This window comes from Lontra canadensis, unplaced genomic scaffold (genome assembly GCF_010015895.1).
Source record: "Lontra canadensis isolate GAN:19392208 unplaced genomic scaffold, GSC_riverotter_1.0 scaffold88, whole genome shotgun sequence".
Taxonomy (NCBI): Eukaryota; Metazoa; Chordata; class Mammalia; order Carnivora; family Mustelidae; genus Lontra; species Lontra canadensis.
In genome coordinates this window covers 6,513,753-6,535,167 of record NW_022631082.1, presented here as the reverse complement: position 1 = coordinate 6,535,167, position 21,415 = coordinate 6,513,753, and the positions used below count along the sequence as shown (strand labels likewise).

The following is a 21,415-nucleotide window of genomic DNA, read 5'->3' as shown; positions in this document are numbered from 1 at the left end:
CTTCTAATTCTCTATCCCCCGGCTGGAAGGAGTCCTGGCCCCGCCCCTGGGAACGGAAGCTCGCAGCCTGTGGGTGTCACTCTAAAAGCCACCCTCCTCTTCCGCGCCGGAAGCTGCGACTCCTGCCGCGGAAGAGGCCCGACCTCGGGCCCGCCATGTCCACTAACAACATGTCGGACCCACGAAGGCCGAACAAAGTGCTGAGGTGAGGACCCCAACCTCACGGGAACAGGGCTCGGGTTGTGGGGCGAGGACCAGGGAAGCGCTTGTCCACTTCGGGGGCGGGACTTCGAGTGCCTCTGACCCTTGAGCCTACCGCAGGTACAAGCCCCCGCCGAGCGAGTGTAACCCGGCCTTGGACGACCCGACGCCGGACTACATGAACCTGCTCGGCATGATCTTCAGCATGTGCGGCCTCATGCTCAAGGTGGGCGGCGCCGAGTTTCCTTCGGCGTAGCTCCGCCTGACCACGGAGCGGGTGGTGGGAGCGGATTCGGAATGGAGCGGGGCTGGCGCTGAGGGGGCGGGGCCTGGGCCAGGCCGGGGGCGGGGCTGCGGTGTTGCTCGGAGGAGAGAGCCAGAGCCGGAGGGAAAGCCGGGTTCAGGGTGGGTACCGGGGAGGTCGGCCTGATTTTAAAGTAATTAGGAGGGGACTCGTGGAGAAAGGATGGGGTTCTTAGCATCACGAGGCATGTCAAAGGCTACTCTTCTTAGGCCTGAGAGCATGTAGTGCTGTCAAGAAACGCAGGCCAAGAGGGTAGAACAAGAAACTGGGTACCTGGAGTAGGCTAGGGAGAATGGGACTGAGGGATTCTTGGGGATAAGATCCAGGTTGCATCGGGTGGAAACAGTGCGTTGGCACCCGTGTCTGGGAATGCCCCTATGGTGGCTCATTGGTGTGCCTGTCACCAACCGAATACCCCCATGCTCCTGCCTTTCCCCAGCTGAAGTGGTGCGCTTGGGTCGCTGTCTACTGCTCCTTCATCAGCTTTGCCAACTCCCGGAGCTCTGAGGACACTAAACAGATGATGAGTAGCTTCATGTGAGTCTAGGCTTAGAGAAGGAGGACTCTTGAGTAAGTGGGAGAGGGGGACCCAAGCCTGCCCTTCCTGGACTGACACCTCTCTCCCCCTTCAGGCTGTCCATCTCTGCTGTGGTGATGTCATATCTGCAGAACCCTCAGCCCATGACGCCCCCCTGGTGATGTCAGCCAAGGACTACTCTGTACACCTTCCCCCAGGCCTGGCCCCTGGCTGTTCAGCCCCTGCCCTCAGCTGCTGTCCTGGGCTTCTCTGAATGAGGCTGGATGGAGGGAACCTGACCCTTTCCCTGGGATTCCACTTCTGCTGGGCAGAGGAGAATTCCCTAGGCCTCCCCCACCTGCCTGCTTCCCCATCCTGCCTGCTGCTGGGGGAGATGCTGTCCATGTTTCTACGTGTATCCACTCGTTTCTTTTGTTGAAACCAGTTAATAATAAAGTTTTGCATTCTGGCTGTGTTTTGGGAACCTCTCCTGTGGATTGTGGGTGCTCTTCCTGGTGGGGGAGGGCCTCCAGCCTGGAGCCTTCTGGTCGTGGTGGTTCACTTGCTTCTTTCACAAGCCTTGTGACTTCAGTCAGCTGCCTGAGGCAGAGCAGTGATCCCTGTCCTCTGGCAACTCAGCAGATGGGCTCTGCTGACCTGAGGAAATGTGGGCTTTCATTTTCTTATCAGACAAATCGGATAATATCAGTGAACTGGATGGACTAGTAGGGATTGGGAAAAGCATGAAAGATTGAGTCCTCCCCCACCTGTTACTCCTCACCTGAATCCCATGGGTATTTCTTATATACAAGGCTGTATACCTTGCATCCTTAGTACCCCAGGGGGCAGTTCTTCTATGCGTAATCCTCATAGAACAGAACAGGACTACCATTAGCCCCTGCTCCTAGCTAAGCTAGGTCCCTCCAAGACCCTAGCCCTGAAGACCGACGGGACATCGTAGGATCCCAAGCACACATCCTCACCTCCTAAGCAAACTATACCCGGAGGAAAATCTGAAGCCTTTTCGTCCACGGGGACAAAGGGCCACTCGGAGGCGGTGAGATATTAAAGGCTCCCCTGGCTAAACCAGCAACCAAGGGTGGACACGCCCAACGCCTCCCCACGCTCCTAGTGTCCCCAGGGGCTAGCGAGAGCAGAGGGCTCAGTTCCGTGATGCGAAAGGCAGCACCCTGGCCCCGCCCCCGCCAGCAGCCATTGGCTAGGCAGTGTTCTGGGGGCGGGGTGTTTGCCCTGCCTTTGCAGGGCCGGGGAAGCCCCTGGAGGCGGCGGCGGCGGCGGCGGAGCCATGGGAGCCGACGCGCGGCCTTCGGGGGTCCGCGCTGGCGGTGGCGGCCGGGCCGCGGCAGGGCCCAAGACGGGCTCCCGCGCGCTGCAGCCACCGCTCCCGCCTCTCTCCTTCCTCTTTTTGTTGTTGGTGGCCGCGCCCGGCGCTCGGGCCGCGGGATACGAGGTGAGCGCGGCCCGGGAGCGGAAGCGTACGCAAGCTGGAGCGAAGACCCCCGAGTAGGGTCCAGGGGTGTGGGTGGGTGTGTTCTGTGGGTGCCTAGTGAATGGTTGTTAATATGACAGTGAGGTCTGAAGGCATGCTTTGCGTCATTGAAAGGTCTGGCTGTGTGAGTCTGAGAATAGGGCTTTCCGTACCTGCTTCCTTCCTTCTGTGAGTGGGCTTGCCGGGAGTTTGCATGCATGCACTTAACTGTGTGTGGGCAGATGTGTGTATGTGGGGGCGGGGGGATGGCTTGAGAGCTGGGACCCTGAAGTTAGCCTGCCTGGAGTTCCAGCCGGGCTCCCTGACTTCCTGGCCCTGTGACTTGGGGCAAGTTACTTAACCACTCTGATCCTCAGTGCTCTCATCTGAAAATGAGATAATACTGCCCCCCACCCCCAGCTGCTTGCCACTTGCAAATGCCTAATAAACGTTTGCTACTACTGTTACGATTAACCCAAGGTGTGAATGAGAGGTGCCCTAAGGGGTCGTTTCAAGTGGGTGTTGTATCTCTATGCCCAACTCTGCGGCATCCTCCCTGGAAGGGCCTCGCTGGCTTTCTCTGGGTCACTCGCCTCTAGATCAAGACCTATGTTGTGCCTCCACCCCACCCCCGACCCCAGCCTGCTTCTTAACCCCGGTGTAACTGACAGGATGTGTGTATTTGGGGTCCCTGTGCAGACGTGCCCCGTGGTGCATCCGGACATGCTCAACGTGCACCTGGTGGCCCACACGCATGACGATGTGGGCTGGCTCAAGACTGTGGACCAGTACTTTTATGGCAGTGAGTAGAGCAGGAGGACTTCCCCTTGGGGCTCCCATGGCCCCTTTGAGCCTTCAGATCCTTTGTGGGTCCTGGACATTGGGAGGGGGGACATTGCCCAGCTTGGGCTCCTGTGTCTAAGAATGTCTCCCCTTGGCTCATTTGTCCCCGACCCCTGTGTCCACAGTCCAGAACGACGTCCAGCACGCGGGGGTGCAGTACATTCTAGACTCAGTCATCTCTTCCTTGCTGGTGGAGCCCACCCGCCGATTCATCTACGTGGAGATTGCCTTCTTCTCCCGTTGGTGGCACCAGCAGACAAATGCAACACAGGAAGTTGTGCGGGAGCTGGTACGCCAGGGTGAGCCTGCCTGAAGGAAGTGAAAAGAGGAAGCCCAGCTCGCTTCTGTTTCTGACCCTCCAGCTGTTGAGATTTTGTCATGTCCCCTGCAGTCTGCATGTGCATGTGGCTCTGCCTGCCTGGAATGTCCCTTTATCTGTAGAACTCCTATACATCCCGCAGGGCCCCACCTCCAGGGGAGCCTCAGGAAAGCCTGCCACGCAGGGGGCCCTCTGTTCCATATCTGGCTACACTGGCCTGGGAGTGACTCCTCTTCTCCCACCTGGCCTGGGTTTGCAGGCGGGCCTTCATATCCCCTGCATTGCCACCCCTGGCCCCACTCCTGGCCTTGACAGTCCACCCAGATTTTGCCCTTCCTGGCACAGGACGCCTGGAGTTTGCCAACGGTGGCTGGGTGATGAACGATGAGGCAGCCACCCACTACGGAGCCATCATAGACCAGATGACGCTTGGGTTGCGCTTCCTGGAAAACACGTTTGGCAAAGATGGGCGCCCCCGTGTGGCCTGGCACATTGACCCCTTCGGTCACTCTCGGGAGCAGGCCTCGCTGTTCGCACAGGTGATTGCTCAGCTTCGCTCCTAGCTCCTCCCTTGGCCACTCAAGCTCCGCCCTTCCCTGCAAGCTCACTTGGACCAGGTCCTGTCCCCTGGCCCTCCGGCCCCTTGAGGCCCTGCCCCTTGGGTGAGCTGTGAATCCCATTAGTAGCCCCTCCCCCGCTCCCCTACCTGCCCAGGCTGACCCCACTCCAGCTGGCTCTTTCCGGGTCCCACACCTGCCTCTCATTGGAGCTCTGGCCCCACCCTATTTGCCACGATCCCCAGTCCTCTCCGAAGCCAGGTGGTAGGTGGAGGCCTGCCCTGCTCTTCAAAAAACTTCACAGTCTTTGGCATGATGGCGTCCCCTTTCCATCCTATGATCCCTTCCATTCTCAGGTTGCTTAAGGGGGAAAGCCTTAAGGGCAGGCCCTTTCCAAGCTGGGGAAGGTGGAGGTCTGTTCTAGCGCCGCACGCACCCCTCCCAGCCCTCCCTCAGTGTCACCTGACCCTTCCCCGGCTTCAAAATGAGCTGAAACCCTTTCTGGTTTCAGATCTGCTGCTTCTAACTGTGCTCTGACCCTCCCCTCCCATGCTGAGGGGACTGGTGGTTGGTGGGGAGAGGACTGGACTTCCACTTCTCCTGCTCTCTGATCCCAGTCCTCATCCCTCCCCACCTCCAGATGGGCTTTGACGGTTTCTTCTTCGGGCGTCTGGATTATCAAGATAAGAGCTTGCGGAAGGAGAAGCAAGAGATGGAGCAGGTTTGGCGGGCTAGCGCCAGCCTGAAGCCCCCAGTGGCTGACCTCTTTACCAGTAAGGGGGCGGGATGGGGGAAGGGCTGGCCCCAGAGCCATGGGACCTGGGACCATGCTCAGAGGGCCCTGGGTTTGCTCTTACACTTTTTTGTCCTTTTCCTGAAACTCTTAATAATTTATGAACAAGAACCCAGCATTTGCACTTTGCATGGGGCCCTGCAAATTCTGAGATCCCTCCTGGGTGGGGCGTGGCAGGCTTTGAGCCCAGGGCAGGTCCAGGGTGCTGAGCCTGGTGTGGTATGCAGGTGTGCTCCCCAATATGTACAACCCGCCGGAGAAACTGTGCTGGGACACGCTGTGCGCTGACAAGCCCTTTGTGGAGGACCCGCGCAGCCCGGAGTACAATGCCAAGGAGTTGATCGATTACTTCCTACAGTTGGCCACTGCCCAGGTAAGCGTACTGTGCAGAGCCCGTGAGACTCGTGTTCATGATGCACTGGGCCCTTTCACGGCACAGGCATTCCCTAACACCTCCTCATCGCCCTTGGAGGAACGTATCGTCCCATTCACCGTTGCCAGGCTCCCCTCCCAGATTTGTGTGCATTTCTGGTTAGAAGACTACAGACGCCCTTTGCTGCCCCAAATGCTCACCAAGGCCATGAGACAGCATGGCACAGTGCCTCAGTGCCCTCATCTGGGCCCCAGAAGAGTACTCAACAGCGTGAGGCTATTTTCACAGGTGTCCCTAGGCTCCCCCGTGACCCAATTCCCCTCCCCCCTCCACTCCTCTATGTACACCTACACTTGGTTTTTTGTTTGTTTGTTTTGTTTTTTAAAAGATTTTATTTATTTGACACAGAGAGAGGGAGAGATCACAAGCAGGCAGAGAGGCAGGCAGAGAGAGAGGGAAGCAGGTTCCTGACTGAGCAGAGAGCCTGACAAGGGGCTCGATCCCAGGACCCTGAGACTATGACCTGAGCTGAAGGCAGACGCCTAACTGACTGAGCCACCCAGGTGTCCCAAGACTTATTTATCTTAGAGAGAGAGAGAGAGCTCGACGGTGCAGGGGGAGGGGCAGAGAGAGAGGGAGAGAGAATCCTCAAGCCGACTCCCTGCTGAGTGTGGAGCCCAACGAGGGGCTCGATCCCTGAGATCATGACCTGAGCCAAAACCAAGAGTCGGATGCTCAACCAGCTGAGCACTGCACACCCACAGGCTTGACTGCATTTGTACCACGACGGTGTGGTCACAGGGGCGGTCCAGGACACCCCGGCCTGAGGAATTCTCCATCCCCCCTACAGGGCCAGTATTACCGCACCAATCACACCATAATGACCATGGGCTCAGACTTCCAGTATGAGAATGCCAACATGTGGTTCAAGAACCTTGACCGGCTCATCCAGTTGGTCAACGCCCAGGTAGGAGTGCCAGCTCGTGGGAATGAGTGTGCTTGGACCCTTGGCCTTCGGGTCACATGCATCCCAGGGTTTTTTCTTGCTACTTTTCTCTTGCTACTCTAACAAACGACCAACAAACGTAGTGGCTGGAAACAACAGAAATATATCATCTTACGGTTTTATAGGCCAGAAGTCGGACACAGTTCTCAGTGGGTTAAAAATCAAGATGTCAGCAGGGCTGGGTTCCTTCCTGAGGCTCTTGGGGAAAATGTCCTTGCCGTGTCCAACTTCTAGAAGCCTTCTGCATTCCTTGACTCACGCCTCCCTGTCCCTGTCTTGCCAGCCAGCCATGCAGCAGCTCTCTGCCTGAGTCTATCATCACATCTCTTTCACTCCCTCTTTCCTCTTCTGTTTTTCTAAAAAAAAATAAAAATAAAAATAAAAAAATATTATTTATTTGGAGAGAGAGAGAGTGTGCAGGCCAGCACGATGAGGGGCAGAGGGAGAGAGAGAATCTTAAGCAGACTCCTCACTAATAAGCATGAGCCAGATGCGGGGCTCCATCTCAAGTTGCTGAGATCATGACCTGAGTGGAAATCAAGGATTGGATGCTTAACTGACTGAGCCACCCAGGCGCCCCCTCTCTTCCACTTTTAAAGAATTTATCTATTTATTTGACAGAGAGATCACAAGTAGGCAGAGAGGCAGGCAGAGAGAGAGGAGGAAGCAGGCTCCCCACCGAGCAGAGAGCCCGATGTGGGGCTTGATCCCAGGACCCTGGGACCACAACCCGAGCCGAAGGCAGATGCTTTAACCCACTGAGCCACCCAGGCACCCCCACTTTTAAAGACTCGTGATGACATTGGCCCTACAGATCATCCAGGATAAGCTGTTTTAAGGTCAGCTGGTCAGGAACCTGAACTCCATTTGCAAACTTAATTTCCCTTTGCCCTGTAACCTACCAGGTTCTGGGCACCAGGACTCAGACATCCTTGGGCCTCTCAAATCTGAAATGTTCATCCCTTCAGTTCCATCCTCAGAGCTGTCTGCTGGTGGTCTCCACGTCCTCACCTTCCACTTACCCCAGCACCGCTCTTTCACCCAAAACACCCTCAGGGACATCACCAAGGCCTTCCCAAAGACATTTCCCAGTCCTCCCCGTGACCTGGAGGAGCCCTGGACACCTTGAGCACTTTCTTCTGTGAATACCATGGTCCCGAGCTGCCACAGGTTTTCTCCTGCCCTGACCGCTCCTTTGCCTACTGCATTCTGTTGGAAGTACAGTCCCGTACATCAAGTCCGTAGCTTGCCACTTAGTGGCTCTGTGACCCTGAGAAATATTCAGCACTCCGCCTTAGTTTTCCGATCTAGAAAATGGGCACAATGGTGGTTCCCACCTGATAAGGCTGTTGGGGTAGTTCGTTTACAAAGATCCGTAGAACAGGGCCAGATCAATAGTCAGTATTAGGGCGTTTGCTTATGACTGTTATTTGGGGCCGAACACCTTCTGCTTCTCCTTTAACACGCAAGCTGAAATGTTTCCTCCTCCAGGAAGCCTTCACCAAATGCAGGTGGAGCTCTTGCCTTTTCCTCTGTGTGCACACAGTCCCCAGAGAAACCTACGAGGTCACATCCAGGCTGATAGTAACAAATTGTCCGTTCAGTATCTCTCCTCCACTTGGCTGTGGATTCCAGGAGAGTCGGGCTGGGCTCTGCTTCTAGATTGTGCCTGAAATCCTGAGCATATTGAAGAAGCAAGTGGTTGGTTGTAGAGCGAATCCTGTGTGTGTGTGTGTGTGTGTGTGTGTGTGACTGTGTATGTGACTGTGTGTGCAGGGGTAGACCTGTGGATGTACATAGAGGCATGTAGTCCCATACACTTCCCTTCCTTCGCTCAAGTGTTTAGTGAGCACCTACAGTGTACCAGGCACTGGCTTCACGACACAAGCAGACCAAACATCTTTTTCTTCAGGGAGGAGGTCACCTTCTTGTTCCTTCATCTCCCGCAGTTGAAGGACTCTGTTCATTCTAACAGTGGTGTCGTTGAGCAATAACGGTGAGAAATGATGACTGCAGCCCTAAATGTCATTAGTTTTTCCACCAAAAAAAATTTTTTAAAGATTTTTTTATTTGACAGACATATCACAGTTAGGTAGAGAGGCAGGCAGAGAGAGGGGGAAGCAGGCTCCCTGCTGAGCAGAGAGCCCAATGTGGGGCTTGATCCCAGGACCCTGAGATCATGACCTGAGCTGAAGGCAGAGGCTTAACCCACTGAGCCAGCCAGGTGCCCCTCTACGAAAAAATTTTTTAAAAAATATTTTATTTATATATTTAAGATTTTTTTTTTTTAATTCATTTGACAAAGAGAGAGAGAGATCACAAGTAGGCAGAGAGGCAGGCGGGGTGGGGGAAGCAGGCTCCCCACCTAGCAGAGAGCCCGACACGGGGCTCGATGCCAGGACCCTGAGATTATGACCTGAGCCGAAAGCAGAGGCTCAACCCACTGAGCCACCCAGGCGGCCCTTTATTTATTTAGAGAGGGGGGTGAGCAGGGGAGGGACAGAGGGAGAAGGAGAGAGAATCTCAGGCAGACTCCGTGCTGACTGCAGAGCCTTAGGCGGGGCCCATCTCATGAGCCTGAGATCATGACCTGAGCCCAAATCAGGAGTCCCACGCTTCACCAACTGAGCCACCCAGGTGCCCCCGCCAAATATTTTAAAAATAAAATTGGAATGGTAAAAAGGTTTAGTAGAAATTTCAGGTTTAGGGGCGCCTGGGTGACTCAGTCATTAAGAGTCTGCCTTCGGCTCAGGTCATGATCCCAAGGCCCTGGGATTGGCCCCACATGGGGCTCCCTGTTTGGTGGGGAGCCTGCTTCTCCCTCTCCCACTCCCCCTACTTTTCTTCCCTCTCTCACGCCCTCTCTCTTTCTCTGTCAGATAAATTAAAAAAAAAATTCAGGTTTATTCTTGCATCCGTGAAATCCTTTCCATGGTGGTAATATTGAGTGGCTGCCCAAATCCAGTCTCACCCTGGGCCATTGGTTTGCACTCAAAATGTGTACTAAGAGAATCTGAACCCACCACATGATGAAGGTGCGCACACGTGTGTGAGGATGTGTGTGCACACCTGTGGGCCCCCTGGGAAGGTGCGGACTCCCGAGGGCTCACACACGGACACCTCCCCCCAGCAGCAGGCCAACGGGAGCCGCGTCAATGTTCTCTACTCCACTCCCGCCTGTTACCTCTGGGAGCTGAACAAGGCCAACCTCACCTGGTATTTGGGGGAAATGGGAGCTTGGGGGGGTTGGCCTGCCCTTTGGGTCGTGACCCTGCCCTCAATGCCTCTGCCGCTGCAGGTCTGTAAAGCAGGATGACTTCTTTCCCTACGCCGACGGCCCCTACAAGTTCTGGACTGGCTACTTTTCCAGCCGGCCGGCCCTCAAACGCTACGAGCGCCTCAGCTACAACTTTCTGCAGGTGAGTGGGTCCTGGGCTCAAGGAGCGCCCAGGGGTCCCAACAGGGCCGGGGCCCTAATACAGCCCCTCTGTCCCCAGGTGTGCAACCAGCTGGAGGCACTGGCGGGTCCGGCGGCCAACGTGGGACCCTATGGCTCAGGAGACAGTGTACCCCTCAGTAGGTGTTGAGACGATGAGGGGATGGGGGTGTGTCCGAAGTTGGACACAGACCCTCGGCCACCCCATTGCCTTCATGAAGCTCCTCGCGACCCCGCCCTCCTACACGTGATCTTTATCGTCTCCTTGGGGTCTTGACTGAGAGTCCCGTGGAGACCCCACCCGGTTTACCGTCTGCCTGCAGATGAGGCGATGGCGGTGCTCCAGCATCACGACGCGGTCAGCGGCACCTCCCGGCAGCACGTGGCCAATGACTACGCGCGCCAGCTTGCGGCGGGCTGGGGGCCCTGTGAGGTGCGCGGGGTGGGGCCGGGGAAGGGGTGGGGCCGGGGAAGGGGTGGGGCTTGGGAGAGGCGGGTATAGAATGAAAGGGCGGAGATAGGAAGAGGCGTGGTCAAGGCAGTGGGTGGAGTCTAAGATGCCTTATGGGGCGGGGCCTGGGAGGAGAGAGGCGTGGAGCCTCTCTCTGGGTGGAGCCTAGAAGCACTCATGGGCGGGGACAGGCAAGGGCCGGGGTCCGGAAGGGGACAGAGGGAAGACCCGGGTGGGAGTCCAGAGCTGACCCATGGACCTTTATGCTCCCTCCCACAGGTTCTCCTGAGCAATGCGCTGGCGCGGCTCAGCGGCTCCAAGGAGGACTTCATTTACTGCCGCAACCTCAACATCAGTGTCTGTCCGCTCAGCCAGACAGCGAAGAGCGTGAGCCGGGCTCAGGCTGGAGGGCGGGGCAGGGAGGCAGGTGGGTGGGACAGCACTAGAAACTGAGGACGGCGGGGGGTGGGGCCAGGAGGGGGCGGGGCCCAGAGGAGGGGGGCTCGGACTGAGCGGCTCTTGAGGTACCTGCTGGTTGTGAAATTGATTGGGAGGATCGGTCTGCTGGGGGGCAGTGTAACTGGGGTGGGAGAGACCAAAGCACCCCATGGGGTCTTGGAGCACCCAAGGACATGGCCGCGTGTGGTGGGTGGGTTTCAAGAAGGCCTGCTGTGACCCATGCTCCATCTGGCCCTCCCGCACCAGTTCCAAGTGATCATTTATAACCCCTTGGGGCGGAAAGTGGATTGGATGGTGCGGCTGCCAGTCAGCGAACACTTTTTCGACGTGAGGGACCCTAATGGCACAGTTGTGCCCAGCGACGTAAGTCCTTTCAACAAGTATTTCTCCTATGAGTACGACCCCGCCATGAGTACCTCCTGCGTTGTACACCTCCTCCTGGGGATTTCACCCTCCACCTTACCCCATCCCATGGCAACATATCCCTCCATGGATACCTCCTCCCATGGACACCTTCCTCTCTCTCGGGTAACTCTTTTTAGTGAATATTTTCCTCTCCATCAAATGCTTGTGCCTAGTACTTATTTTTTTTTCTGCCCCTTAACATCATAGCCTCTTGGAAACATCAGCTCCCCCCATTCCCCTCACCCCCCTGCCCTGCCTCTCAGGCAATCTCTCCCTTTTTAATGTCTCCTCATGAATTTTTAAAAAATATTTTATTTTGGGGGCGCCTAGGTGGCTCAGTGGGTTAAGCCTCTGCCTTCCGCTCAGGTCATGATCCTGGAGTCCTGGGATTGAGCCCTGCATTGGGCTCTCTGCTCAGCAGGGAACCTGCTTCCCCCCCTCTCTCTGCCTGCCTCTCTGCCTACTTGTGAGCTCTCTGTCAAATAAATAAAATCTTTAAAAATTTTTTAATTTTTTAAGATTTTTTTCAGTAATTTCCACATCCAGTGTGGGGCTCCAGCTTACAGCACTGAGACTGAGGGTCCTGTCCTACCTACTTATCCAGCCAGGCACCCCGAATTTTTTTTTTTTAAATTTTTAGCTTATTTCCCTTGTCCTGGAAGGCCTCTACCTATGAATTTCTTCCTCCCCTAGAACCTGCCTTTCCCTCATTTCCCTGCTTCAAGGATTTCCTTCCCTACTTCCTCCCTCACTTCCCCTTCTCCCACAGTCTCTGCACCCCAAAGTGTTTTTTCCCTGCACTTGATGAATCTTCTCTGCAATCTTGAACTCAGAATTTGACACTCCGTCCTCCCTGGCCAACACCTGTATTTCTTCTCCCCATCTGGGGCTCATTCCCCTCCTGGAGTTTTGACACGGCCCTTTATGTACAGCTCAGTATGTGGACTCACAGCCTCTTGACTCAGTTTCCCTCCTCCCTTACCCAAGGTGGTGATACATCCTAGCTCAGACAATTCGGAGCTGCTATTCTCGGCCTCAGTGCCTGCCCTGGGCTTCAGTGTCTACTCAGTAACTCAGGTGCCTGGCCGAAACCTCCACGCCCACAACCGCCACCCCAGATCCCAGAAGTCCTGGTCGCGTGACTTGGCCATCCAGAATGAGGTGAGACTCCGTTCAGATGCTCCTCCCTTCCCCCCGTGACAAATGCGAGGTGTTATGGTGAACTGCATGGACTCTGGATCAGGGTGTCTTGGGTTCATGGTCTAGTCACCAGTGCCCCATTACGTGTCCTCTGGTAGTGACCACCCCCCTTTGAACCTCAGTGGCCTTTCCTGGGACTTTGAGGACCCAGTGTAATTATGGGTGACATTGGACTGATAAGTAAGGGCTGACGGTGGTAGGGGTTTTCGAATTAAATGAGGCGGGTCAGAGACCCGAGGGAGGGAGCCACGTGGCCATGTGGTGGGGAGAAGGATTCAGGCGGACTGGGAGCCGCAGAAGCAAGAGGCCTCAGGCAGGAGGGTGGGGACTGTCCCAGGAACCCACTGAGGCTAAAGGGGGCAGGTGTTGGGTGACAGGTCAGACTCCGCAGGACTTGAGGGACAAAACTTGGGCTTTACTTCGAAGGAGCCACGTCAGAAACAGGGCTGCATTAAGACTGTAATGGGCCCTAGCATTTTTTTGCCTTTTTGGGTCTCTTTTTCCGTCAGAAAAAATAAAAAGGTGACAATTGTATTTCATGAGCAGGTGGCTGTAGAAGACAAGTATAAAATATTCATTATTATTGCATTTACATTTTCTTCTGATTCTAAAAGAAATTCAAATTTACATATTTCTGTTGGCCCCTAAAAGTCCGCTGGGTGGTGGCACTATGATTCCTTAATCAGATGCCCCCGTCAGCCTGGAGTCAGCCCCGGGGCCCAAGCTGACCGGCTGGGATGGTATTTTGGGTGTCACTGGCGCCCTCTGGTGGCCGCGGCGGGGGGAACTGACTGAGGGAGGGAGCCTGGAAGGGGTCCCCTGCACTAGTCCCAGAAGGTCATGGAAATGGTGAGAAGTGGTCAGATTGAGGAGGAGGTGGAAGGATTTGTTAATAGGGCTGGGGGGAGGGGGAGGGGAGCTTCTGGGCTTCCTCCTGAGCCCCAGGAAGGATGAAGCTGCCCTTGGATGAGACAATGCTTATTAACCTCTGGCTGTCCCTTTTCTACCCAGCACCTCCGGGCTAAGTTTGACCCTGACACGGGACTTTTGGTGGAATTGGAGAACCTAGACCAGAACCTCCTGCTGCCTGTTCGCCAAGCCTTCTACTGGTGAGGGAGGGACCACCAGGCCAGGGAGGGGGTGCGAGTAGAGCTGGGGTCACTTACCTGACTCTCACCTGCCCCGGCCCCAGGTACAACGCCAGCGTAGGCAACAGCCTCAGCAGCCAGGCCTCAGGCGCCTACATCTTCAGACCCGACCGCCAGAAACCGTTGATCGTGAGCCACTGGGCTCAAACGCGCGTGGTGAAGGTCTGGGGCCTTGAATGACGAGTGGGTGTGGGGGAGGTGTGGAGCTTAGGGGTGGTGGAGCCATGTGCTGGTGGTGGCAGGGGGTGGGGGTGGGGAGGTGGGGTGGGTTTGTATCTCTATCAGATGAGAGGGTTAGGACCTGCGGGGAATATTGATAATCTTCCCACAGGGCTGGTATTTTTGGCTGGTTAAGTAACAGTCATTCCTTGGGAGCAAGTACAAAGGCTTTCACATCTGCTGTGGGTGTCAGGGTTATACTAGCTTTTGAAACTGGGAGTGGGGTGTTCCCACTGGATCCAGGAATGGGGAGAACCAGGTGTAGCCTCTTGAAGGTTCACCAAGGGTCTGTGGTGGTAGGGGATTATATTTGAGGGGGCTATGCGTGCGTTCACACTTGGATAGGGGCTGGGTGATTTTCACTTAGGATGGATATCTGAGGGTACAGCTGGCTGGGAACGGGGGTCCCCCTTGTGGGGTTTCTTGGGGCTTCTCCTTGAAATTTCCTCTTAGGGTAGGGGTGGGGCAGGTAGTGGCAGGATTCACATTGGACATGATTCCCCTTGAGGGGAACTTCTGCCTACGAGGGTTGCTGCATTAGGCTATAGTTTTGCCTCCAGTAACAGTTGCCAAAATGTGGTGCCTAAAACAAGATAGACATTTCTTTCCGTCTAACAGAAAGTCTGGATGGGCCATCCAGGGCCGGGGAGTGATTTCGGAGTCATCCAGGCCTCTTCTGTCTCATTGTTCTGCCCTCGTCAACATTTGGCTTCGACCTCGTGGCCCAAGATGGCTGCTCAAGGTCCAGCTGTCGTATTGGCATTGGAGCCAGTGGGAGAGGGAAAGAGGCAAGGGACGTGGCGCACACCTCTTTGGTCCATTTCCATTGAGCAAACTGTGGTCACCCAGCTGTTGCTAGCCTCAGGGAAGACTGGACAATATGGTCTTTATTCCAGGTAGCCACTTGCCAAGCTAGAATCCTGTTCTCAGGAGGGAAGACGGGGTAATGGTGGGCAGCGAGCATACATGCCACACTCAAGAGTTAGGTGGTAACAACTGACATAGGAAATGGGGGCATCACACTGAGGGGGTGGGGCAGGTGCCCATTTTATGAGTGGGTTGACTTGCTGTTAGCTCTTGTGAGTTGACAGCAGGGGTGGGTATCAGCAGGGCTTGCCTGTGTGCAGGTGCAGGCTCAGACTCGCTCCCACCCCCCACGTGCCCACAGACGCCCTTGGTGCAGGAGGTGTACCAGAACTTCTCAGCCTGGTGTTCCCAGGTGGTTCGCCTGTACCCAGGCCAGCGGCACCTGGAGCTGGAGTGGACAGTGGGACCAATACCTGTGGGGTGAGTGGCACCCACGGGGACTTCGGGGGTGCGGGCAAGGGCAGAGTGGGATACGGGAAGCTCACAGTCTTGCCATCCCCTCGGGTCCAGTGACGGCTGGGGGAAGGAGGTCATCAGTCGCTTTGACACTGTGCTGGAGACGAAAGGACTCTTCTACACAGACAGCAACGGCCGGGAGATCCTGGAGAGGAGGTGGGGTGACTGGGGGTAACAGGTTGGTCTGTGGTGTGTGGGGGCCCAGGCTTGTGGGGGCATCTGCTGATCCTCTGATTGTGGGAAGGAGGGGATGAAGGGGGAGTGAGGCATGGGTAGACCGGGGAAGGGGAGCTGGACCCCAGCCTTGACCAAACCCTCCCCCACCCCAGGCGGGATTATCGACCCACCTGGAAGCTGAACCAGACTGAGCCAGTGGCAGGAAACTACTATCCAGTCAACAGCCGCATTTATATCAGGGTAACCCCCCATTCTGCTCCCCATGTCCTAGCCCCCCTCCACATCACCCTCATTCTTAGGATCTCTCAGCTGTCCTTGGTGGTCTCCACCCTCCCCTGTGGTGCCTGCCTGGGGGCCATGGCTGGCAGGCTGTGGGCCCCTCACTCTCCCCTCACCCTCCTTCCCCCAGGATGGCAAGACGCAGCTGACTGTGCTGACTGACCGCTCCCAGGGGGGCAGCAGCCTGAAGGATGGCTCTGTAGAGCTCATGGTGAGTGGCCAGAGCCCTGTCTCAGCCAGTTCCCACCCTGGCCCCCCACTGGACCTTGAAAGCTGGTTGCTGGTTTCTCTCTGTTCTCTGCTAGGTGCACCCCTCCGTGTCATCCCCACTAAGCTGACACCTCCATTCCTAAGTGAAAAGTTCACTCCAAGCTTTTGTCCGGTCCCTATCTAGTTCCCCATCTCTTCCAGGCCTCACTTGCCCTATCCCGTTAGACCCTTACTTCCCTCTGTGCTAGTCCGTCGCTAGGCTGGATCACCACTTGTGTTGGTGGTCCCCCACTAGACCTTTCTCCGCATCCATCCTTCTCACTCCTAAGTTTCTCTTGAAATTTCCACAAGCCCTTACCCAAATTTCTGGCCCAGAAATTGGCCAGAGGGACTCCTCATCCTCTCCTGACCACTCCCCCCAGGTGCACCGAAGGCTTCTGAAAGACGATGGACGTGGCGTAGGGGAGCCGCTGCTGGAGGACGGGCTGGGGCTGTGGGTGCGAGGGCGCCATCTCGTGCTGCTCGACAAGGTGTCGGCCGCTGCCACCAGGCACCGGTTGCAGGCGGAGAAGGAGCTGCTGGCCCCGCAGGTGGTGCTGGCCCCTGGTGGCGGCGCCCCCTACCACCCGGAAGTCGCCCCGCTCAAGCAGGTGAGGGGGGTGGGGCCGCCAGATAGGACCCCAAGGAACCTGGCCTTAGAGGGTACCCACTCCGCCCGTCCCTATCTCGTTCTGGGGAAGCCATAAGCTGCTCCCACCCCCTCACCTCAGCCCCGTCGCCCTACAGTCCCCTGATTGCTGAGTCCCATCTCACCTCGTCTGGGTCTTGGCACAGCCTTAGCCCTCTCCCCTCCCGCGGGCTCACTGGGCCCCACCCTCTCCGCCTTTTCCTTCCCCATGCACGGTCCCGCCCCCCAACCCTGCCCCACCCCGCCTTGCCCCACCCTCTGAGCTTCATCCCCGCCCTATCTCAGGGGGTCTCAGGCCAGATCCCTTCGGCCCCCTTCCAGGCTCGGGCCCGCCCCTAGCCTGGCACCGCCCTTCCCTGGGTCTGTCCCATCCTCTCATTGGCTTAACCCCCATGAAATCATGCCCCTTGTGTCAGAGCCCCGCCTCCTAGCCGCACCTCAGCCCCACCCCCTTCCTGCAGTTCTCAGGGCTTCGCCGGGAGCTGCCTCCCTCCGTACGTCTGCTCACGCTGGCCCGCTGGGACAGGACATCGCTGCTGCTGCGCTTGGAACACCAGTTTGCTGTAGGGGAGGGCTCTGGCAACTTGAGCTCCCCGGTGACCGTGGATTTGAAGGTGAGTAAGGCAGAAGTGGGAAGGAGACAAGACAGAGGCAGAGAGAGGAGGGAGAGGGAAACCCTACTCTGTCCCCACTGAGCCGGACCCATCCACTGCCTACAGGACCTGTTCTCCGCCTTCACCATCACGGACCTACAGGAGACCACGCTGGTGGCCAACCAGCTCCGGGCTGGCGCCTCCAGGCTCAAGTGGACACCAGCCACAGGTGGGGGTCTGCCCTGGGAGCTGGGGGCTGTGTGGGAGGTGCGGGAATGTTATGGGTGTGGGAATGTCCCAACTAGCCGTGGGTCTGGAGGGTCTGGGATGGGATTCCATGGGTGTCTAGTTTTGGGGTGAGGGGTATGCCCATCACCCCTGGGGCTGGCATGATGGTTTTCAGGTAGGGCTTGAGGGTGTGAGGGAGATGGCTTGACATCGGGGATGGGATTCAGGGCCTGGGAGACAGTTTAAAATGGGTCTGGGAATAAAGCCCTGGGTACAGATTTGAGGATGTATGGATCTGTGGAGGCCGCGGGGAAGGAGCAGGAGGAGGGGTGAGGCAGAGGAGGTCTGCAGCCCTCACTTCTCTCTCGCACCTCCCCAGGCCCCGCGCCCCAGCCCTCTCCCCCTCGGCTGGACCCCGCTGCCATCACGCTGCAGCCCATGGAGATCCGCACCTTCCTGGCCTTGGTCCAGTGGAAAGAGCTCGGCTAGACAAGCTGGGGGCAGGCAAACTCGCCCCCTCTTCCTCCTGCTGCTGCCACCACTAACAAAAGCCATTAAAATGCCACTACCAAGACTTGGGTCAGGGTGTGACTGAGTGGGGTTTTGCTTGTTTCTGGAGGGGGGGGATGCATTGATGGCCTAGGAAGGTCAGCAGGCACTGACTCTTGATCTGAGGCCTTACAGGGGAGTCACACCAGACTGTACCATCCACACCCGCCTCATCTGTCACTGTCTTCCACGCCTCCTTTGCTCCTTCCTCCACTCAGGCTGTGGCACAGCTGTCTCTGGAGGCTACCAAGGGTGGGCCTGCATGGGATACGTCGAGTATACGTATGCATACTCAGAGTATGAGTACGTCTCACACTCTGCTTGAGAACATAGACATTCTCTACGTCTGAGAAGCAGATGTACCCCGGAGCCTTCCAGACCTGGCCTTGGGGAATCCAGGCCCTGAGGGCAAGGAATCCAGGAGGTCCTGGTAAAGGGCTGGAACAGGAGCCAGGTTCCAAAGTGAGGCCTTGGACAGGTGGGCTAGAGCTGCTGGGCTCCCAGGAGACAGGTAGAGAGTCTGGCATGCCCTGGTTTGCTCTGGGGTCTGTTATGGAGGAAGGACACTTTGAGATGAAACTGGTGATTTAGACTCAAAAGTGAGTGACTTCCCCCTTGGTCAGGACAGCCTTATGCAAGTCCCTTGAAGGTGCGTGGAGGCCAGGAGGGCATCCCAGGCTGACCTGGGATGCGTGCTTCCCTGATTGTCAGATGCCCCTCCAGAAAAAATCTGTAAGTCCCTCTTGGGGTGGAGGATGAGCCTGGGCAGCTAGGAACCGCTGGGGAGGGCACTACAGGCCTAGGTAAAGTTCCAGATGGGGCCTGGGTGCTGGATGTGCATCTTGAAATTTTCTCTAAGTCTCCCCTTAAAGAGATGGACCAGGGAGGGAGCCCCAGGCTAGTTGCCATTCTACATGGGGTCCAGTCACTGGATGCACCTCTTAGAAACTTCATCTAAAGTTTCCCTCTGGGGCGCTGGGGTGGCTCAGGTTAAGTGTCTGCCTTCAGCTCAGGTCATGATCCCAGCGTCCTGGGATTGAGCCCTATGTCAGGCTTCCTGCTCAGTGGGGAGTCTGCTTCTCCCTCTGTCCTGCCCCCTGCTTGTGCTCACTCTTGTTCTCTCTCTCTCAAATAAATACCCCCCCCCTTTTTTTAAAGTTTCCCTCCAGAAAGGAAAGCCAGCAAAGCCAGGCAGGGTGGTCTGGACCCCTCTGTAGGGTCCCATCTTAGGATGTGCCCACCAAATTTGCTTGTAAGTATCCTCTGGTGGTAAGGAGGACACTGGCCAGGTAGCGCACCCCAGGGATGACATCTTTGGCCTGGTAGTCCATGCGATCTCCTGAAAACGTACTAACCCTCCTCCAAAGGTGGGCACCATCCTGGCTGGCCAAGGAGACTCAAGGAGGTTGCCCTGGGCCCCCTTGTAGTCCCCATGGTGCCTGATTGTTGGATTGGCCCCTGCAAACCTCTGTATCTGGTAATGGAGACAAGGACGGGCCAGCCAGAGAGACTTGTGGGGAGGAGGGTGCCCAGGGCCAGGCTGAGCTTCTGCATGGGCCCTCATATTGGACCCACCTGGCGGTGCCCCCTGAAAACACGGCCACATCCCCATCCAAAAGGAAGTCACTGAATGGCTTGTGCTGGGCAAGTAAACCCATGAAGGATGCCGTGGGCTCAGGTGCTGTCACTCGGGTCCCAGTCATTGGGAGCGCCTCCCGAGAAGTTTCTATATCCTTTTGTGGAGCTCAGGACCACCCAGAGGGTAAATGCACTCCCCCTTCCCCTCTGAATGGGGCAAGCAGCCCTAGCCATCCAGGGAGGCCCAGGGAGCGAGTTCCAGGCCCAGCCACGGTGACATGTAGGGCCCTAGTCATCACATATGCCACAGGAAATTGTTTCCAAGTCCTCCTCTAAAGGAAGGCAGCAGCCCGCTGGGCGATGGGCCACCGGGGAGGGTGTCCTGGGCCTAGCAGCCTTCCTGTGCTGGGCTGCGTGGCTACATATGCTTCTCAAAAATATTTTTAAGCCCTCTTGGGAGCGGGAAGACGGAGCTGAGATGGCCAGGGAGGCGTGGTGGGCCAGCTTCAGAGAGGGTTTAGTCACTGGGAGCATCTCCTGAAAACGTCTCAATGGTACTCTGGAAGCTGAGAGCAGCCTGGGCGCCCCCGGGAGTTCCGCGGATGGTGTCCTGGGCCCATGAGGCTCCTCCTCGGCTGCTGTGGGCGGAGATACATCATTTGGGTAAGACCTAACCACGCAAGCTGGGTCCTGGTGGGTCGTTTCATCCAGGTCGCGCTGATTGAACTGCGCCACCTGGTGGCTATTTTTATGTCGTCCCCGGAGCTCGGCTATGCGGGCCTGGGGGTGGGATCCAACTGTTGAAAAGCAAGGCTGAGTTCCAGGAGATTGGTGGCAGTGTCGCCCTGGCCGTGACAGGCTCCCCTGAGACCGGCATTGCGATATAGAGGAGAGCGACATCCAGGAACTGCGCGGATGGGCTGACCGGCGCCCGGCGGTCCCCTCCGCTCACGGGGACTCCCTTGAGACGTTGCAGGTAATGAGGTGGTGTCCTGGGCTTGGTCGTGTTCCCACCTGGTGCCTGGTTTCTAGATTCTCGCTCCTGAGGTGGGGATCATGGCCAGAAGTCCTGGGGCGGGGGGCGTTCCCCTCACCCGGCTGCAGTCCTGTGTGGGGCTGGGTCCCTGGATGCGCACCCTGAAATTTCCCCTTCTGAGGAGGGGGCAGGGAGGCCTGGCGGGCAGCTGTCCTCAGTGGGGTTCCAGTCACTACCTATCCCTTCTGAAAATGTTTCCTGAGGAAAGGAAGGCCCCGAGTCAACTCGCTGCGCGAGGGGAAGAGCAGTCACGTTATGGTTCATTGGCTACACCTCCCGAAAATTTTTCTAAGTCTCTCTCCATGCTAACAAGCCAGCCAGACAGGGAGGCCGACGGAGCGTGCCCAGGTCCCATCCACAGCCCAGATGGGGCCCAGGGGTTGGGAGAAGTGTTTTCAGGGTGCTTGAGTCCTCCCTCCTGCACCGGGGAGAGGAGAGGCCTTCTAAACCAAGGGAGGAGAATCAGCTTGTCTAGAGTCCGTGGTGGCTGGGGAAGGCATCCAGGTCTGGCCGCAGGGATTCAAGAATCACTGCTGACTCATGCACTTCCTGAAGGAGCTTTCTGATTCCCCTTCCTGGAGGGGAGACGCTGTCTGGGGCCTGTTAGGGCGTCCTGTGAGGGCACCCTGGACATGAAGGCCGATCTCTGAAATGGGTTCAGTCACCACCAGTGGAAGCATCAGCCTGTGTTGCCGGGCCCCAGGTTAGCTTGCAAAGACATTTCCAATTCCTGGACAGCCTGGCCGGCTCGTGGAGGGCACCCTGGCTAGGCCTCAGTCCACCATGGGTCATGGTCACAGAGGGTGCCTCCCAAAAGTCTTCTTAGTCCCTCTTTGGACGCTGGGACTGGCTTGGGCTGGATGGGGAGGAATTGGAGGGAGACCCCAACCAGCCATGGTCCCATGTGAGGCCAACTTGAGTATGTTCCAAATTTTCTAAGTCTCCATCTTGAACATGCTAAGGACACCCTGGGAAAGCTGACTGGGCCCAGCCATTATCCTGCACAAGGCCTTGTGGACTGATGGGCTTTCTGG

General features: G+C 56.9%; 2 protein-coding genes across 3 annotated transcripts; both read left to right on the top strand.

Moving 5' to 3' along the window:
- Window positions 1–96: 96 nt before the first annotated feature.
- WDR83OS (WD repeat domain 83 opposite strand) lies at window positions 97–1,506 on the top strand. The gene is made up of 4 exons (XM_032884117.1): window positions 97–205; window positions 322–427; window positions 945–1,042; window positions 1,138–1,506. The coding sequence occupies exons 1-4, from the start codon at window positions 156–158 to the stop codon at window positions 1,202–1,204; spliced, it is 321 nt and encodes a 106-aa protein (XP_032740008.1). The 5' UTR covers window positions 97–155; the 3' UTR covers window positions 1,205–1,506.
- Window positions 1,507–2,328: 822 nt separating this feature from the next.
- Window positions 2,329–17,801, top strand: MAN2B1 (mannosidase alpha class 2B member 1). Of its 2 annotated transcripts, none has more exons than XM_032884108.1 (24): window positions 2,329–2,493; window positions 3,211–3,313; window positions 3,480–3,653; window positions 4,019–4,212; window positions 4,871–5,003; window positions 5,251–5,396; window positions 6,247–6,363; window positions 9,536–9,618; window positions 9,701–9,821; window positions 9,900–9,978; window positions 10,162–10,271; window positions 10,569–10,676; window positions 10,995–11,111; window positions 12,141–12,314; window positions 13,365–13,462; window positions 13,546–13,663; window positions 14,889–15,007; window positions 15,098–15,199; window positions 15,373–15,460; window positions 15,630–15,710; window positions 16,132–16,359; window positions 16,859–17,011; window positions 17,117–17,219; window positions 17,598–17,801. In XM_032884108.1, exons 1-24 carry the CDS (start codon window positions 2,329–2,331, stop codon window positions 17,705–17,707), a joined length of 3,024 nt encoding a protein of 1,007 aa, XP_032739999.1. In that variant the 3' UTR covers window positions 17,708–17,801. The 2 variants fall into 2 exon arrangements, with proteins under 2 accessions (XP_032739999.1, XP_032739998.1); XM_032884107.1 differs by having other exon boundaries at window positions 9,533–9,618.
- The last annotated feature ends 3,614 nt before the right edge of the window (window positions 17,802–21,415 follow it).

Excerpts from the sequence above, each read along its gene's own strand:
- WDR83OS (XM_032884117.1), top strand. The coding sequence starts at position 156 with ATGTCCACTAACAACATGTCGGACCCACGAAGGCCGAACAAAGTGCTG. Across the intron at positions 206-321 it reads AGGCCGAACAAAGTGCTGAG|GTACAAGCCCCCGCCGAGCG; the intron begins GTGAGGACCCCA and ends AGCCTACCGCAG. Across the intron at positions 428-944 it reads TGTGCGGCCTCATGCTCAAG|CTGAAGTGGTGCGCTTGGGT; the intron begins GTGGGCGGCGCC and ends GCCTTTCCCCAG.
- MAN2B1 (XM_032884107.1), top strand. The coding sequence starts at position 2,329 with ATGGGAGCCGACGCGCGGCCTTCGGGGGTCCGCGCTGGCGGTGGCGGC. Across the intron at positions 9,822-9,899 it reads TCAGCTACAACTTTCTGCAG|GTGTGCAACCAGCTGGAGGC; the intron begins GTGAGTGGGTCC and ends CTCTGTCCCCAG. Across the intron at positions 15,008-15,097 it reads GTGGGACCAATACCTGTGGG|TGACGGCTGGGGGAAGGAGG; the intron begins GTGAGTGGCACC and ends CCTCGGGTCCAG.